At 37.1% G+C, this 12,028-nt stretch overlaps 1 protein-coding gene across 2 annotated transcripts in view; it reads left to right on the top strand.

The window, feature by feature from the left end:
- Nucleotides 1-9,999, top strand: part of LOC132900981 (uncharacterized) — a 42,334-nt gene extending 32,335 nt beyond the window's left edge. For both annotated transcript variants that reach the window (XM_060943392.1, XM_060943391.1), the window contains exons 11-20: nucleotides 1,620-1,677; nucleotides 4,880-4,980; nucleotides 5,789-5,947; nucleotides 6,028-6,141; nucleotides 6,222-6,332; nucleotides 6,413-6,517; nucleotides 7,485-7,574; nucleotides 7,665-7,763; nucleotides 8,242-8,304; nucleotides 8,609-9,999. In XM_060943392.1, the coding sequence (XP_060799375.1) occupies nucleotides 1,620-1,677; nucleotides 4,880-4,980; nucleotides 5,789-5,947; nucleotides 6,028-6,141; nucleotides 6,222-6,332; nucleotides 6,413-6,517; nucleotides 7,485-7,574; nucleotides 7,665-7,763; nucleotides 8,242-8,304; nucleotides 8,609-8,854 (1,146 nt within the window). In that variant the 3' untranslated portion in view covers nucleotides 8,855-9,999. The remainder of the gene's footprint in view (nucleotides 1-1,619; nucleotides 1,678-4,879; nucleotides 4,981-5,788; nucleotides 5,948-6,027; nucleotides 6,142-6,221; nucleotides 6,333-6,412; nucleotides 6,518-7,484; nucleotides 7,575-7,664; nucleotides 7,764-8,241; nucleotides 8,305-8,608) is intronic.
- Nucleotides 10,000-12,028: the final 2,029 nt, after the last annotated feature.

Raw genomic sequence — 12,028 nt, 5'->3', positions numbered from 1 at the left:
GATGGAATGTAATCCTAGAACGGTCCATGTATCATCCAATCATTCAAGTATTCCATTCAATCTGGAAAACAAGGTTGCGTTTTTTTTGCGGTGTGTCAGCTCCTCTGCGCTCTGTTTAGTAACTCATTCCATAGTGAAATCACACGCCTGTATGCAGTTAAGTAGCCATGCTCTCAGCTCGGATCATACAGCTGATTCGCGGAAAAAAAAAAACCAAAAGATTTAAATCATCATGTGAATGGCCCATATGGTAATTTACCCACACCCCCCAGCAGGCTACAGTCCTGACAAAAATGAGACAATTTGCAACAAAAAATGTATGCTTTTCCAACAAAACAATCTATTATCTGAAATACTGATTGCATTCTTCAAGATCTCAACTTGCACATGATGGAAAAAAAAAACAAAAATCACAAATTTAAAAAAAAAAAAAGCTTCTTTTGCGATTATCTCGGATTCGTTTCGGCCGACATGTGTCCCTGGATTCGGTGAGGCGTCACATATATGGGTGGCACGGTGGTGTAGTGGGTAGCGCTGTCACCTCACAGCAAGAAGGTCCGGGTTCGAGCCCTGTGGCTGGCGAGGGCCTTTCTGTGCGGAGTTTGCATGTTCTCCCCGTGTCCATATGGGTTTCCTCCAGGTGCTCCGGTTTCCCCCACAGTCCAAAGACATGGAGGGTAGGTTAACTGGTGACTCTAAATTGACCGTAGGTGTGAATATGAGTGTGAATGGTTGTCTGTGTCTATGTGTCGGCCCTGTGATGACCTGGTGACTTGTCCAGGGTGTACCCCGCCTTTCGCCTGTAGTCAGCTGGGATAGGCTCCAGCTTGCCTGCGACCCTGTAGAACAGGATAAAGTGGCTAGAGATAATGAGATTTTATATATATATATATATATATATATATATATATATACACAGTATATAATCATGATGCTCCCACCACCATGCTTCAGAATACAGGATGGTGTTCTCATGGTGCTGGTTTTCTGCAAAACATTGCACTTTGCTCCAGAAAAATCAAATTCTGGTCTCATCACACCAGAGAACTTTTTTCAACATGTTTGCTGAGTCTCTAACAGGAGACTTCATTATTTGTTGTTGTTATTGTTTTAATTATTTCTTATCGTGAGACTTCTATGAAGTCCAGCTTCTCCTATCTGAGCTCCATCAGAGTTACTAACATAAATGAGGCACTCTAGCTGACTACCAAGCTAAGCCTGTTAAATTCTCAGTGCGGAATTCACTGATATGATGCTTAACTGCTTCTCAGAGATGGATGCAATACTGATACAGGGCACTTTGTTGGGGTTATACATAAAATATCAAATTTAATCATCTGGGTTTTAAGATTGTGGCACTTTTTATTCATGTTCTTACATTATTAAAACCAGTTCAGAGTCAAAAGAAGAGCAATTATTTCAGAGATCAGAGTTTTTTTCCTCAGCTCTAAGCATCATTAAGTGAAGAAGGTGTTGAAAGGAGTAAAATATGGGATGAACTGTGGGTTGAAGAGTCATGATTAAACAAATCTGAAATCTGTGTTCACTCTGAGGAAAAATGAACCCATTTCAAAGAAAATCTCTCTCTCTCTCTCTCCCCCTCTCTGGGGTTTTTACAGGGCGAGCTGGAGGGAAGGTCAGGAGTGACAGCTGATGATTGGTCAGCAGCTTCAGCAGGTTTGTTTCAGCCCAAACTCACACTCTTTTCCTTTCTGCTCTTTTAATTAACCAGTTCATTCTGTTCTATCGCTCCATTCTTTGACATTATGTCCATCAGATCTTTTCCCCACTCTGCTCTTCACCTGAGGTGTGTTTACTTTTACACAGTGTGAAGCTCACATTAACTTCATTTAATGTCCCTTTCATCTTTAAGTCACGCATTTTGCCTGCCATCCCTCTCAGCCTTTATTTCATACCTGCCAACAGTTTTACACACACACACACACACACACACACACACATATACATACATTATATATATATATATATATATATATATATATATATATATATAGTATCTTGCAAAAGTATTCATCCCCCTTCATCCTGTTTTGTTACATTACAAGATGGAATTCAAATGGATTTTTGGGGGGGCGGGTTAGCACCATTTGATTTACACAATATACCTACAGCTTTAAAGGTGAAAACTGTTGTTTTATTGTGATACAAACAATAATTAGGATGAGAAAACAGAAATCTCGAGTGTGCATAGGTATTCAGCCCCCAAAGTCAATACTTTGTAGAGCCACCTTTTGCTGCAGTTACAGCTGTAAGTCTCTTAGGGTATGTCTCTATTAGCTTAGCACATCTAGACATTGGGATTTTTGCCCATTCCTCAAGGGAAAACTGCTCCAACTCTTTCAAGTTTGATGGGTTGCGTTGGTGTACAGCAATCTTCAAGTTATGCCACAGATTCTCAATTGGATTGAGGTCTGGGCTTTGATTTGGCCATTCCAAGACATTTAAATGTTTCCCTTTAAACCACTCCACTGTAGCTTTAGCAGTATGTTAGGGTCATTGTCCTGCTGGAATGTGAACCTTCGTCCCAATCTCAAACCTCCAGCTGTCTCAAACAGGTTTTCCTCAAGAATTGCCCTGCCACCACCATGCTTCACAGTAGGAATGGTGTTCTCAGGATGTTGGGTTTGCGCCACACATGGTATTTCCCATGATGGCCAAAAAGATCAATTTTAGTTTCATCTGACCAGAGAATCTTCTTCCATGTGTTTGGGGAGTCTGCCACATGTTGTTGGGCAAACTCCAAAAGTGTTTTCTTCAGCAATGGCTTTTTTCTGGCCACTCTCCATAAACCCCCACTCTGTGGAGTGTACGGCTTAAAGTGGTCCTATGGACAGATGCTCCCATCTCCACTGTGGATCTTTGCAGCTCCTTCAGTGTTATCTTTGGTATCTTTGTTGCATCTCTGATTAATGCCCTCCTTGCCCGGTCTGTGAGTTTTGGTGGGCGGCCTTCTCTTGTCAGGTTTTACTGGTGCCATATTCTTTCCATTTTGCTATAATGGATTTAATGGTGCTCACTGGGATATTCAAAGTTTGGGATATTGTTTTTATAACCCAACCCTGATCTATACTTCTCCACAACTTTGTTTTTGACCTGTTTGGAGGCTCCTTGGTTTTCATGTTGCTTGCTTAGTAGTGTTGCAGAGTCAGGGTCCTTCCAGAACAGGTTGATTTATACAGACATCATGTGACAAATCATGTGACATTTTGATTGCACAAAGGTGGCTCTTAATCAACTAATTATGTGACTTATAAAGTGAATTGGTTGGACCAGCTCTTATTTAGGGGTTTCATATAAAAGGGGGTGAACACCTATGCACACTCCAGATTTCTGTTTTTTTTTTCATCTTAATTATTCTTTTTGTCACAGTAAAACAACACTTTGCACCTTTAAAGTGGTAGGCATTTTGTGTAAATCAAATGGTGCTAACCCTCCAAACCATTTTAATTCCAGCTTGTAATGTGGCAAAAAAGGACAAACACCAAAGGGGATGAATACTTTTGCAAGACACACACACACATACATACACACACACACACACACATTTTTTTTTTTTTGATCGGTAAATTCCACCCAGAATAACCAGCAGACTAAACTAAGCTGGGTGGCACTCACAAATAAACAGAAGTTCTTCTTGAAAGTACAGTTTTGAGATGGCACACAAGGAAAAAGTAAAAAAGTAAATTAAAAAAAACACTGACAATGAACATCAGCACCAAAATCAAAAACTAAGGTTACAAATGAGAACCAAAAAAAAAGAAGCCACAGAACAGAAAATCAAAAAGAACTTGGTACTGTAAGATGACATACTATTTTTTATTTTTGATTAAAAAAAGAACATTGTGAGCAGGATTTCCAGTTTTCATCCGTTACATTCCAAATTTGTGGTCCTAAAAGTTGAAAGTTAAATTTCCTATAATTTGTCCTAAACTGAAGAAGATCAAAGGATGACTTATTCACTAATCTGGTGCCATAAGATTGAACTGATGAAGCTTTTAAAAAGTCATTAAAAGCTGCTGGCAGACAGTTCTGATCAAACTGGTACATAAAATGAGCTTCCTGGATGTGTGTACCATCATGCATTTTCAGTGTAGAGGCAAAGACTGTCTTATTCTTTCTGTTTTGCTTTTTTCTTCCTTCCTTGCTTGCTTTTTTCACCCTTATATTCTTTCATGTTTTTTTAAATAATTTTTTATTTTCTCATGCTATTTCTCTCTCTCCTTTCTTTCTTTCTTTCTTTCTTTCTTTCTTTCTTTCTTTTTCTGCCACTTCCTATTTTCACCTCTTTTGCCTTTCTTTCTTTCTTTCTTTCTTTTCCCCTGTATTTTCACATTGTTTTTTCTCCATTTCTTGTTTTTTTTCCTCTTACACTTTTCTTGCTCTTTCTTTCTTTCTTTCTTTCTTTCTTTCTTTCTTTCTCTTTCTTCACCCTTCTATTTGTTCATGTTTTTTTTAATAATTTCAGATTTTCTAACACTATTTCTCCTTCTCATATCTATCTATCTATCTATCTATCTATCTATCTATCTATCTATCTATCTATCTATCTATCTATCTATCTATCTTCTTTCACTGTGTTTTTCTTTATTTTTTCTTTGTATTCTATCATTTCCTGTTTTCTTCTCTTAAACTTTCTTGCAATTTCTTCCTTTTTTAGTTTTATTTCTTCTACTTTTCTTGCAATTTCATTTCTTTCTTTCTTTCTTTCTTGTTTGTTTGTTTGTTTGTTTGTTTTCAGGTCATTCCTGAAAAGAGGAGATGAGTAAAATGTTTCAGGACCAAAACACAGTATATCACACACCAAAACTATACACACCTCTCACTATAGCTGATCACACATTCTGATTATTTTTCCCAGCATTCCCTGCAGTCTGTGAGGCCGAGAGCACTGACAGGAGATCTGACAATGGTGAAAGAGGAGAAGAAGAAATGAAAGAGGAGCTGAAGAAAAAGAAAAAGGTTATGTTTATTCGCAAAATTATTTAAAAAAAAGGCATGGAGTCATGTGACATTCTGCTGCTGTTAGATTCTCTGCTTTCAATAAAATCACAGCTAGCATGCTAGAAACAGGTTAGCAAGCTAGTCATAATCGTGAGTTTGATAAGAAATGATTGTGAGCTAGCAAGTTAACATTTTACCTCAGTCTCAGGATTTTGAAAATGTGTCAAATTAAAGATACAAAAATAAATTAAATATCAAAAAAACAAATATTTATATAAAGTAATCCACTCATAAAACTACAAAATAACAGCAAAATGATCTATAAAGATAAGTATAAATTAAAATAAATATTTTTACAGTGGGGTGGCACGGTGGTGTAGTGGTTAGTGCTGTCGCCTCACAGCAAGAAGGCCCGGGTTCGAGCCCTGTGGCCGGCGAGGGCCTTTCTGTGTGGAGTTTGCATGTTGTCCACGTGGGTTTCCTCCGGGTGCTCCGGTTTCCTCCACAATCCAAAGACATGCAGGTTAGGTTAACTGGTGACTCTAAATTGACCGTGAGTGTGAATGGTTGTCTGTGTCTATGTGTCAGCCCTGTGATGACCTGGCGACTTGTCCAGGGTGTACCCCGCCTTTCGCCCGTAGTCAGCTGGGATAGGCTCCAGCTTGCCTGCGACCCTGTAGAACAGGATAAAGCGGCTACAGATAATGAGATGAGATGAGATTTTTACAGTGTATCAAAAAATACCTGTCTATCCCTACTTTCTTCTTTAATATTTTTCTTCATATTTTTTTCTTGATTTTTGTTTCACCCACAATCTTTCCACTAGGAGTCTGCTTCATCTTCAGAATCATCATCTTCCAGTTCAGACAGTTCCTCCTCAGACAGTGAGGATGACAAGAAAAAGAAGAAGAAGGAGAAGAAAAAGAAGAAGAAAAAGAAGAAAAAGAAGAAGAAGAAGAAGAAGAAGAAGAAGAAGAAGAAGAAGGTGCTTTGTTCATCATAAATTAATTAAATAAATGACTTTTAGGATGGTAGATAAGCTCATGTTCTCTGTGTCATTCTCAGGACTCAAGCTCATCTTCATCTGCTTCCTCATCCTCATCGGATAGTGAGGATGACAAGAAGAAGAAGAAGAAGAAGAAGAAGAAGAAAAAGAAGAAAAAGAAAAAGAAGAAGAAGGTGCTTTGTTCATCATAAATTAATTAAATAAATGACTTTTAGGATGGTAGATAAGCTCATGTTCTCCGTGTCATTCTCAGGACTCAAGCTCATCTTCATCTGCTTCCTCATCCTCATCGGATAGTGAGGATGACAAGAAGAAGAAGAAGAAGAAGAAAAAGAAGAAGAAAAAGAAGAAAAAGAAGAAGAAGGTGCTTTGTTCATCATAAATTAATTAAATAAATGACCTTAAGGATGTTAGATAAGCTCATGTTCTCCGTGTCATTCTCAGGACTCGAGCTCATCTTCATCTGCTTCCTCATCCTCATCGGATAGTGAGGATGACAAGAAGAAGAAGAAAAAGAAGGAGAAAAAGAAAAAGAAGAAGAAAAAGAAGGTAAAAAAAAATCATGCTCGGTAAAAAAATAAAAACAAAAAAAGGTAAAACCTGAAACGAAATACAACAGAATTCAAATACTGAAACATACATGGACATAACGCTAATGCTAACTTTGGATTGAGTATGAGTATGAAATGCTAATGCTAGGTTGAATTCCTGAAATATATGTAATAATTATGGTAAAGCTGGTGGTGTAGTGGTTAGCACTGTCGCCTCATAGCAAGAAGGTTCTGGGTTCGAGCCCAGCAGCCGATAGGGGCCTTTCTGTATGGAGTTTGCATGTTTTACCTTTGTCTGTGTGGGTTTCCTCCGGGTGCTCCGGTTTCCCCCACAGTCCAAAGACATGCAGGTTAGGCTAATTGGTGGCTCTAAATTGACTGTAGGTGTGAATGTGAGTGTGAATGGTTGTCTGTGTCTATTTGTCAGCCCTGTGATGATCTGGTGACTTGTCCAGGGTGTACCCCGCCTCTCGCCCATAGTCAGCTGGGATAGGCTCCAGCTTGCCCGCGAACCTGCACAGGATAAGCGGTTACAGTTAATGGATGGATGGATGGATATGGTAAAGCTTGGGTTGTAGAAGGCTAAAGCTAATTCATTTCCACTTTGCACTGCTTGGTCCTGTTGCATGCACATGATGTGCCGCATTCCGTTCATTCACAACAGTCTCAGAACTTTTTGATCAGACCGCATACTTCAACGAATAAATAAGTAAATAATTGTAAATAAATTACAAAAAAGAACAACTAAAGTAAAGAAATAAATATAATAAGTTAAATACATAAAACAATAAAACCATCAAATAAATAAAAAAGCAAACAAACAATAAATAAATAAACATTGATGTGGAAATTCAGACAAATTTCAATTTAGGATAAAAATGGTATATTTATGATATTAAATTAATATGGAGTTCATTCTGATTAGAACTTTATACTATGTTAATGTATCGATGTCTCTCACTTAGGACTCATCCTCGTCAGACTGTTCCTTCTCAGACAGCGAGGATGAAAAGAGGAAGAAGAAGAAAAGAAAGAAGAAGAACAAGAAGAAAAACGTGAGTTTTGTCGCCACACTGGAAGAAAACATCAGTCATGTTTTTTGCTGTTTATCCAATGTTATTTTTGTTGTTGTTGTTGCATTACAGGCCAGCAGCTCTTCATCTGACAGTGAGGAGGAAGAGAGGAAGATGAAAAGGGAAAAAAGAGGAAAGAAGAAAAAGGGCAAATCCAAGAAGAAGCAGAAGGTGATTCTGGAATTCAGCTTTATTTTTTAAACATGATAATTAATAATTTAATAATCTATTATTTCTTTCAATTAATGAATTGTTTGTCCACCTTTTTTTTTTTTTTGCTTTGTTTTTCTCACAATTATTTTTTGTTATAGATTTTTCACCAGTGTTAATATTTTTTTCCTCATCTGCTTGATGGTTTGTTTCAGTTCCTGGAGCAGGTTTTATTCTGATTTTAATCGAATCACAAAAAAAAATAAAATAAAATAAAAATCATGTGATATGGGGAAAGAAAATCCATATTAGAATAATAAGTGAAGTCCAGTCATTTGCATCAAATTTCCAAACTGTTTCTGTGGTGTATATTGGATTTAATTTTCAATACACTCCACTTGCTGATCCATGTTGCCATGGCAACCAAGTCCAGCCATTGACTTGTGTTGTAGGGTTTTTTGTGCTTATTAAATGTGTTATGATTTCGGTTGTGCTTCAGGATTCCAGCTGTCCTTCACCTCACATTGACGATGACAGTAAAAAGAAGAAAGAGGATTTAAAGGTAAATAAAATAAATTACACTCTGTGTGTCTGTGTGAGAGAGAGAATATTTAAACAAATCAGTTTGAAAGGAAAATATATGTTGTTTAAACAGGAGAAAGAATGTGTTTCAACAATTTTTTTTTCAGGTTAGTTATTTATGCTAGTATTAGCATAAAATGGAGGAGGAACTTGTAGCCAGGTGTAAAAATTTGAGATAAGAAGATGAGCAAAACCTCTGATCCTTGTATATTAGCATGTTCTTGATGAGGCTCAGTAGCCAAAACTATAATTTTATAATTTATGTTTCATAATCCATTGTGCAGGATGAAGTAAAGGAAGAACCTCAGGATAAATGGAGCAACGCAGCAGCAGCAGGAGAAGACAGAGAGAGATATGACACGTTCCCAGATGATCCCACTCATGGCATCTTTACTGAGGGGGTGGACTCTCAAGGGGAGAGCTCCAGGGTCACCTGGACGGGCAGACAGATAGGCTACAAGTCTCACCTGGCCCCTGAGAGGAACAGCGATGAATTGGAAGTTCAGATGCTGAAAGAGAACAAATTATGATTTTTTAAAAATAATTTTGTTTTCTGTAATTCAAAGTAAAAAAAAAATCACTCAGATTTTTGTCTTGCATGCTAAAGATTCGAGTTTGGATTTGAATTGTGCAATTCAGCACTTGTTTAACTTTGTATCGCCAGTCATGTGCAAATTGTTTGGGACACAATCAGGGCTTTTTTGTCAGGAACAAGCTTAGAGTCTTTATGTCAGTGCTAAATGATAAGATTTCTGATTTGTTTCTCAAGGGTGAGGGTTTTTTTCTGTATGGAGAAAGAAATTATTGCTTTTTTTTGCTTAAGTTTAGGTTTTAGACACTTGATTTTAGATTTGATCAAATGAGCACAAAGAGCTCAAATGACTGAATAAGGACAAATTAGAGCTGAATGTTTTGTTGATAATTTGGTATTAGCAAGGAGACTTGATTGTAAATTGGAAATTCTTGGTGGTTGTAAAGATGCCAGCTCACTCTTTTAACAGTGATGACACCAACTCTGGATATTTCTGGAGAAAATGCGAAAATTGTTTTTATTTCAAATACCATTTCAATGAAATTTCAGTTCATAAAACTTACCAGTGATGGTGAGAGAAATGAAAACCATCAAACTGTAACATAAAACTGAACCTAAATTTTTATCTCAAAGAATTCAGACACTTGTGACATGCTGAAACTTTTGCATTGACAGGAATAGATGTTATGAAGAAATATGATACACAAGAGTCCAATTTCATCAGTTGGTATAAAATGAGATTCTGATTTTTTTATGTGTGCTTTTTAATAGAAAGGTTTCAGTCTGTTCAGGATTAACAACAGCAATGACATGATAAACAGTGATGCATGAATACAAGTTAAACCCAAATGTCAATTTTTATTTTTTTTCAAAACGAAAATGAACAATATGAGCTTTATAGTGTGATGATGTTTCACTGATTCTTGGGATTTTGGATAAAACAGGTTTTAATTTTGAAAATAAAACGTTACTTAAATTACAAAATCTAAAGGTATATCATTATAGGACAAGGCCTTGGCTGTTCAGCAATTTACTGGTACAAGCTCCTCATTTTGTATTTTTTTCATAAAATAGGCATTTTTTCAGCTATTACTTTGTTTTTGTCAACACCGTCAGACACAATAAAAAGCAAATTATTTTGTATATACTTGGTCTAATATGTATTTAGAGTTTTTAAATCATTATCTGGCATTCTTAGTACACATATACACTTCAAAATTGAATATTCACTTTTATTCAATGTTTATACAGTTTCACGTGTACTCCTTTAAAGATCTAATATTATACAATATTTACTTTGAGCCTAAGGAGACAAAGTAATGTTTTTTTTATTTAACAAACTTATTTTTGCATTAAAAGAGACTATTACTTTCATAACTCAACAGCACTGAAGAAACATGTTGTAAGCATATTCATTTAAAACAAATAAAACTCCCTCTGACGGTGGTAACTTTAGAACTGACGGTGGTGACAGTGGCCTCATTACAACATGTAATTTCAATTCCAAAGTCAATGGCTTTTTGCTTAACAACTTTATTTAACTATTTGGTCCAAAAAAAAAAAAAATCCTGAGCAATGTAATAACATTTTTTCAAAGAATATACAGTGGTGCTTGAAAGTTTGTGAACCCTTTAGAATTTTCTATATTTCTGCATAAATGTGACCCAAAACATCATCAGATTTTCACACAAGTCCTAAAAGTAGATAAAGAGAACCCAGTTAAACAAATGAGACAAAAATATTATACTTGGTCACTTATTTACTGAGGAAAATGATCCAATATTACATATCTGTGAGTGGCAAAAGTATGTGAACCTTTGCTTTCAGTATCTGGTGTGACTCCCTTGTGCAGCAATAACTGCAACTAAACATTTCCAGTAACTGTTGATCAGTCCTGCACACCGGCTTGGAGGAATTTTAGCCCATTCCTCCATACAGAACAGCTTCAACTCTGGGATGTTGGTGGGTTTCCTCACATGAACTGCTTGCTTCAGGTCCTTCCACAAAATTTCGGTTGGATTAAGGTCAGGACTTTGACTTGGCCATTCCAAAACATTAACTTTATTCTTCTTTAACCATTCTTTGGTAGAACGACTTGTGTGCTTAGGGTCGTTGTCTTGCTGCATGACCCACCTTCTCTTGGGATTCAGTCCATGGACAGATGTCCTGACATTTTCCTTTAGAATTTGCTGGTATAATTCAGAATTCATTGTTCCATCAATGATGGCAAGCCATCCTGGCCCAGATGCAGCAAAACAGGCCCAAACCATGATACTACCACCATCATGTTTCACAGATGGGATAAGGTTCTTATGCTGGAATGCAGTGGGTTTTTTTCTCCAAACATAATGCTTCTCATTTAAACCAAAAAGTTCTATTTTGGTCTCATCCATCCGCAAAACATTTTTCCAATAGCCTTCTGGCTTGTCCATGTGATCTTTAGCAAACTGCAGATGAGCAGCAATGTTCTTTTTGGAGAGCAGTGGCTTTCTCCTTGCAACCCTGCCATGCACACCATTGTTGTTCAGTTCTTTTAAGTTCGTTTCTTAAGACACGTATTTTTAAGTATGTTACCTCGCTTGTTGACAGTTTCGGCGAACACTTCCGCCTTCTTCAAAACAGTCACCAGATGTCGAGTGGTGACGTGCCTTATCAGCTGATGTTACTCTATGTAACAGTAACATACTTAAAAATACGTGTCTTAAGAAACGAACTTAAAAGAATAGTTATAATTATCAGACATAATGAATTTTCACTACATATTGTTGTTCAGTGTTCTCCTGATGGTGGACTCATGAACATTGGCTAATGTTAATGTGAGAGAGGCCTTCAGTTGCTTAGAAGTTACCCTGGGGTCCTTTGTGACTTCGCCGACTATTACACGCCTTGCTCTTGGAGTGATCTTTGTTGGTCGACCACTCCTGGGGAGGGTGACAATGGTCTTGAATTTCCTCCATTTGTACACAATCTGTTTGACTGTGAATTGGTGTCGTCCAAACTCTTTAGAGATGGTTTTGTAACCTTTTGCAGCCTAATGAGCATCAACAATGCTTTTTCTGAGGTCCTCAGAAATCTCCTTTGTTCGTGCCATGATACACTTCCACAAACATGTGTTGTGAAGATCAGACTTTGATAGATCCCTGTTCTTTAAATAAAACAGGGTGCTCACTCA

This window comes from Neoarius graeffei, chromosome 16, assembly GCF_027579695.1.
Source record: "Neoarius graeffei isolate fNeoGra1 chromosome 16, fNeoGra1.pri, whole genome shotgun sequence".
NCBI lineage: Eukaryota > Metazoa > Chordata > Actinopteri > Siluriformes > Ariidae > Neoarius > Neoarius graeffei.
Note: the sequence above shows the minus strand (reverse complement) of the source record. Positions and strands in the feature narration are given on the sequence as shown.